Source organism: Hermetia illucens, chromosome 4 (genome assembly GCF_905115235.1).
Source record: "Hermetia illucens chromosome 4, iHerIll2.2.curated.20191125, whole genome shotgun sequence".
Taxonomy (NCBI): domain Eukaryota; kingdom Metazoa; phylum Arthropoda; class Insecta; order Diptera; family Stratiomyidae; genus Hermetia; species Hermetia illucens.
Window position 1 is genome coordinate 19,048,198 of NC_051852.1, and position 7,026 is coordinate 19,055,223.

At 47.2% G+C, this 7,026-nt stretch overlaps 1 protein-coding gene across 1 annotated transcript; it reads left to right on the top strand.

Annotated features, from left to right (window-relative positions):
- The first annotated feature begins 2,776 nt into the window (after positions 1-2,776).
- LOC119656316 lies at positions 2,777-4,510 on the top strand. Its single transcript, XM_038062764.1, has one exon. It carries the CDS (start codon positions 2,777-2,779, stop codon positions 4,508-4,510), a length of 1,734 nt encoding a protein of 577 aa, XP_037918692.1.
- The last annotated feature ends 2,516 nt before the right edge of the window (positions 4,511-7,026 follow it).

Genomic DNA, 7,026 nt, shown 5'->3' on the forward strand with positions numbered 1-7,026 from the left:
GAGGTATACAAACTGATATCCCAACACCGACCAGACCTACTGCTCGGCGTATTTAACGCTCGCCTGGAAGAGGGCACTTTCCCTGCACGTTGGAAGGTGGCGAGGCTTGCGCTGATTCACAAAGGGAAGTTGCCGTCTTCATGCCGCCCACTATGTATGTTTGACTCTGCTGGAAAAGTACTCGAAAAGCTCATCAGAAGTAGACTCATTGAAGCCATACGCGCTGCCGGAGATTTATCACCCGTCCAGTTTGGTTTTAGAGCAGGGAGATCCACAGTTGATACTGTCACTCAAACCATGGATACCGTTCGACAAGCGGAGGCACATAGCCGCCGGAATCGATGGGTAGTGTTCCTCGTAATCCTTGTCGTCAGAAACGCCTTTAATTCCGTAAGATGAAAAAACATTCTGGGCACACTAGACAATACTTTCAACGTGCTGAACTATCTCTTATGGATATTGACGGACTATCTGAGGGACCACTCCATGCTCTATGAAACACTAGAAGATCAAAGGAGGATGGAGGTCACGTCGGGGGTAGCACAGGGTCCGTCCTAAGGCCGGACCTCTGGAAGGCTATGATAGTCTACTTACACTCGACATGCCAGAAGAGTCGCACCTGGTCGGCTATGCAAATGATGTCGCGGCACTTGTTGCTGGATGCACTGACGAACAGGCGCAAAGCAGACTAGGTATATTAATGCAACGGGTAAGCGAATGGATCCTTACACCGGAAAAACCGAAGCAGAAGAGAATTCCGACCCTGTGTCCTATATCGTTCGGAGAGTCGATAATCAAGTCAAAACCAGCGGTAAAGTACCTCGGGTTGACTCTTGATTCAATGATGAACTCTTTTGAGCAAATCAAAGCAGTAGCGAACAAAGCTGTAACTGGAGTTTCGGCGTTAAGTAGGGTAATGGCAAACATTGGGGATCCTACATCTAGCAGGCGACGTCTCCTGATGAGTGCAATGCAGTCTGTCCTGCTTTACGGCTCAGAGGTATCGGCTGACGTTCTTGGCAAGGAGGTATATCGTAAACATCTCGCACAAGTACAGAGACAGGGAGCTTTGCGTGTAGCGTCTGCGAGAGTGATCAAGCCATATACAAGCGCAAGGGAGATGAGCCAAAGGAGGAGGCTCGTGAAGAACGGCAACGCACTCTGGGCGAGTGGCAGCTCTCTTTTAAAAATGAAACTAGAGGCAGATGGACTGCGCGGCTAATCGGCAATTTAGGTGCGTGACTGAATCAGAAGCATGGTGAGACTGACTATTTCCTTATCCAATTTTTAAGCGGGCATGGAGGTTTTCAGTCTTACCTGGACAAGATTGCAATGGCCTTGTAGACGACTCTCACCACACTTTTTTTTCTTGTGGAAGATCGGATGGGGTTCGTTAGCAGCTCTATTTAAACACAGGGGATCTCTCTCCAGACAACATTGTCGAAGAGATACTGAGGAGTGCTGACAGGGGGAGCTGTGTTGTCCATTACGTTCGCATCCTTCTCGTTGGCACGGGGTTCCTTGAACTGACAATTCCCTTCCTCCTCTCCCCTCCCGTTGAAAGGAATTCCCTGATTTCAATGCCCCGGAAGGCGGGAGAGTTCAGGGACAAGCCCGAAGTAATGTGACAAAGGGTTAAAGGCTAGCTTTTTGACGATGGGGAGGTGTTTAGTTGGTAGTCCGACGACATACCGAACCGGGAGTCCAACACTGTGTGCGTAAAAACATTTACCTACCCTACCCCCCAAAATAAGAAAAAAAAATGTTGCCATAAGCACAGTCTAATATGAAAACCGCCGTTAACTGAAAAGTCTGCTGCGCTCAATGTGGATCGGGGTTACCAGCTTGTCCTCATCTTCCGCCGAAAGTTCCGCTTTCTTGCGTCCGATGTCTCTGGATATCGGCACATTTTGTGACATAGCAACGTCCATGTTCTCATTCCCAAGGAATTTCGCTTTCTTTCGGAGTGCTTTTCATTGTCGTCGGCTGGGAGCCATCCCAGATTCACGGTGTCCGGGCTGCGTGGGTCTGTTTTCACATACCGACATTAGACCCGTTGCGTCTACATCGCCAGCTTCCCCTTCTTCCGCTTTTTCCGGTAAAGGTAGAACAGAAGGTTCTGATAGGCAAGCCTGTAGTCCCCTCTCCTTTGCGGCTGAAGCTTCCTTTTGCCGAACCTTCCTCTCCCGTTTTGTGAAAGAGTTAGGCAGCAACCGTAGTCAGGTTTTAGGTTCCTCTCATTAAGCGAGTTGTTGCACTATCCTTTCTGGCTGATCACGCCATAGACTAGGTTTTCCACTGAAGTGGGGAGCTTGTCTTCTACAGATTTCTCTGTGGAGGAACGTTAATCTGGTGAGACCTCCAAAATCCGTGTCTCGGTCACAACCTGATTCGCGAGCGGATTCGAAGTCTGTGACGCGGCTTACACCTGGGGAGTTACAATCCTTTGTTTCCGTCTTCAGTGTAGTAGTAAAATACCATAGTCTCCCTTACCACGACAAGGTGGTGTACGAGGTGGAGAGACGAGCTGATTACTGCATCTTAATATTCATAAAATGGCGTTAATGTTCACGACATATTGTAAGGCCTACATGACTTCACACGGTACACCCGCACAATGAAATGCTCAATTATATGGTAAATTCATTAACGGTAATTGCTGCATAATTGAACGATTTTCAGGCCCGGGAATTAGCTAATTTCGATATTAATAGCACTTCCTCTTTGTGCAGCGAACCAGTCTAGCTACACCCCGAAACGAAACGGTTTAGTGACCATGAAAGTATCGAGAATTATCGTTCAAGTGCTTTTGATAACTTCCTTCGGAGGAGTCGAAGTTTTTGCTTTGAACTTCAAAGAAATAGTTGAGGAATTGTTCAGGATTTATGAGTTCCGAACTATCGTATGTTTCACCAACGATATCAAAGGAGCAGAGCTCGCAGAAACTTTGTTTGAAATGGGATCCCCTGTGGACAGCATTCCTAAGCTTGTATGGAATCAACATGTGAAGACTAAAACCATGTTCAACACCAATGCCTTGAATATTGCCTTCGTCTCGAATTCCAATAGAGAAAACATCCTTGAAATGGTTAAGACTGCATTGGAAGACAACTTGCTCTCCAAAGTAATTTTCTACTTCCTCCCGGAGATGTCCCATAATATCAACTTGAGAGACTTCAGTGAGTGGTTGTGGGAAGAACGAATCCTTTATAGTGTGATGGTTGCAGATAACCGTGTCTTCACATATAATCCATATCCTGAAGTTAGTCTGGTGGAAGTTACGTCAGCAGAGTCCCTCGAATCAGTCTTCACCGCAAAACTAGCTGATTTTCACGGAACTGCAGTAAGAGTTGTCCGCTCACTCGATATATCGAGAGATGTGCAATATTTCGATCGGAATGGAAACATTCAATTCGGAGGATACTTTATGAAAACCATTCTTGCATTCATCCAAAAACACAATGGGACGTTTATCGAGCAAAAAGCGAAAAGGGATATGAGTGATGTCGGAGAGATGTTGATAAACAGGAAAATCGATTTCGTTTCAATGACGATGACAATGGCTATGAAAAGAGTGAAACTGTCATACCCCTTAAATAGTATTGCACCATGTATCCTGATGCCGTATCAAAAGGAACTTCCCCGAGTATTTTATTTGGTGCTACCCTTTGAAGTGTCTGGCTGGCTATTATTTGGAGCTGGAGCCTTACTTCTTTTCTTCGTAATCGCACTCACGGAACTTCTCCACAGAACAAGCTCTGCTTCTATTTGCCAGGAAGCAGCTTTCCGAGTTTGGAGGATGATCACCCAACAAATACATTTCCCAGCAGAAGTGGAGGCGAATCAGTGGATGATGATCATAATTAGTTTGGCCACTCTCCATTTTATGTTACTTTTGAGCCTTTACCAAAGTGGATTGAGCAGTTTTTACACTAAATCGATTTCAGCTAAGCAAATTGACACTCCCGAGGATCTAGCAAGGACTTCATATAAAATCCTCTCACCGCGTCTTCAATTAGACTTTTTGCGACAAAAAGAACATTTTCCTAAAAAAGTTCTGGACCGCTTCATGGTGGATGATTCTCTGGTGAAAGCAAATCTAAAGCAAATGGATCCCAACTTCGGGTATCTGCCAGCCTCTGAATTTAAGGATATTCTAAGGGAACTGGAACAACGTCCTTCAACCAAACTTTTCCATTTGACCAAAATGTGTACACCTAGGATGTTGCTTAGTGTCATACATCAAAATGAATCCCCATTCAAGGATATATTCGGCGATGTCATCTTTCGCTTTGTTGACGCCGGATTGATACTGAAGTGGGAAAGGGATACTGTGTACGAACTGAAGGAAGTAGGCTTCCTGAGGATGCAATTAGTGAGCGAAAGTCTCCTGAGACCACTGAAATTGGAAGAGTTGTATTTTGTGTGGGTGATCTACGTAATTGGTGTTGTTTTGAGTGTTGCTGTTTTCTGCCTGGAAAAAATACGGAAGCGCGAAATTTGGTGTTAATTTAGAATGTCGGTTTAAAACTGAGTTCGCTTCAAATCCTGCTTTAGGCCATTAATTTTTAACGCAGCGCATCAGTTGTCTACGGCAAATAAAATAAATTTTATTGACCAACCAAGTTGGCTCTTTGTTTTCTCTTGAATTAATTAGGAAGTAACCCTAACCAGTAGTTACTTATAATCCACCATCTTCCTCAATAGAATAATCCAATATCATAAGATCATGGAGCACACACAAACAGCTTTTACAAATATGTATATGGTTGCCATTCACCCCGTGGTAGAGTATCGCGCGTCAATCACATTTAGGCGCTATCGATCGCAGCTACGTGATATGCTTTAGCCCTCCCCACGACTTTCCGAGACACTCGCACTCCGGCTCTATTTTTCTGCAACAAGTGCTCTTGGGACGACGTACTCGTCGGTTACCTTGGGAGAATGGATTCCACTGCATGGCCTAGTCCGAAATGCAATTGTCGTTCCTCCTGTGTGACCTATCCACTGCCACTTCTGTCTTCCGATCATAGTGCGTAGGAGTGACAGGCTCGTATGCCGACCACGTTCTTCGTTTAAGATAGAGTCAGGCGAGCGCACTCGAATGATGCAACGCAGACAGGTATTGACGAAAGCTTGGAGCTTTTGGGTAACATTGGAGTTCACTTTCCATGTGCTACTGCCATATAGGAACACAGAAAGAACAATCTCAACTTGATCTTGGCATTGCGGTAACGCGGATCTAGCACTGTTAATGCGAAACCGCGCTTGCTAGATATACAAGTTGATTGCCCATCAATGCAGATATGGTTTTGTTCGTGGTTATCTTCAGTGCAACTCCACTTGCATCTCTTTCCAAACTTAAAGCCATTTGGCCAAGGTCCATGACTTGGTGTGGGAGCAAAGAGGTGTCATCAGTTTAGCCGAAGTATTTCACGAAACATCTCATTGTCCATTGAACTCCTCCACATCCTCTGAACAAAGCATCAGCAAGCACGTCACCAATAACAAAAAGGAATAATATCGGTCACAAGATGCAGCCCTGGCGGGCTCCGTTCTGGAAAAATACTCCGAGCTTTTACCTCAGTGCAGCACGTCACATTTTGCACCCTCTGATAATAGCTATTAGTTTCTCCGAAGTGCCTCTCCTGTGTAGAGCACTTCAGTTCACGCTATCGAAGGGTAGGTAGGTAGGTAGGTATCAGTGGCCGCTCCGAGGAGCCCAATTAGCGCTTTGGTGCGCCGTTTTGATGCCACAAACTCCTAAGACCGTGACTGTTGTTATAGGAACAGGGAAGCAGAGTCCAGCTGGCTCGGATCTTCAGAGCCAGCCTGTAGCATTCACGAAGGAAAGCAGCTCTCCGACCCTGCAGCTAGAAATCTCACTGAGGTCCCCAAAGAATGGTTTACCCAGTGTCCGCAACCTGACTCGAGCCAGAGCCGGGCAATTGCAGAGAAAGTGCATGAGGGTTTCCCTTCCTTCTCCGCAGCTTCGGCAATGCGAGTTGTAGGGTAAGCCGAGCCTAGCGACATAGTCCGTTATGGGCCAGTGCCCGGTGCAGACCGCCGTAATCTTGAATGCATTTGCACGCGTCTGGCACAGGAGCTCTCGTGATCGGGCTATGTTATAAGCGGGCCAAATTCTCCTTGATTTGGCACAGCTTGTAAACCTTCGCCATCTCAGGCCCGCGGCTGCTAGGTAGTGCGAGTAGACTCGGCCCCCGATAGCCGCCAGCGGAACACCGACTGTATTCCCCGAGGGACTGCCAAGAGCAGAGCCTTGACTGGCCAATCCGTCAGCCCGCTCATTCCCCTCTATGTTCCTATGCCCGGGAACCCAGAGGAGAGTGATCTTGAGCGTGCCGCCCTGATGGTTGAGCGTGTCTCTGCACTGCCCCACCAACCGGGAAGATGTCGTCGTTGAGTACAAGGCCTTGATGGCCGCTTGGCTGTCGGTCAGAATGGCTATATTACGCTTGGGGCTCGAATCACGCTCCAGCCATCGACAGACTTCCAATATCGCCAGTACTTCCACCTGGAATACACTAGTGAAACCTGGGAGACCATACGACTTGGATACACCGTGTGTATTCGAGAAAACCCCCGCGCCGACTCCATAGGCCATCTTTGATCCGTCCGTAAAGAATACGCCGCCGGTCTTCCACTTTGCCCTGGTTGGAAGGTCCACGGCAAAGTTTCTCGTGAAGTTCAGCTTGCGTGTGACATAGTCCGTGGGGGATGCCCAGATTTTTCGAGGTATTTCATCTAGAATGTTGCTGTGGCCGTGGGACTTCGCTGCCCAGCATCCAGACTCACGTAGTCTGACGGCACTGCACACTGCAACATATTTGGTGTGGAGGTCTAGGGGGAGGAGATGCAGGAGTACATTGAGAGAATCTGCCGGGCAGGACTGCAGAGCCCCGTAGCACCTGCACACGCGGTTCTTTGAATCCTATTAAGCTTCGTTCTATTGTATTTCTTCTTCAAAGCCTGCCACCATACAATAGATCCGTACGTCAGGATCGG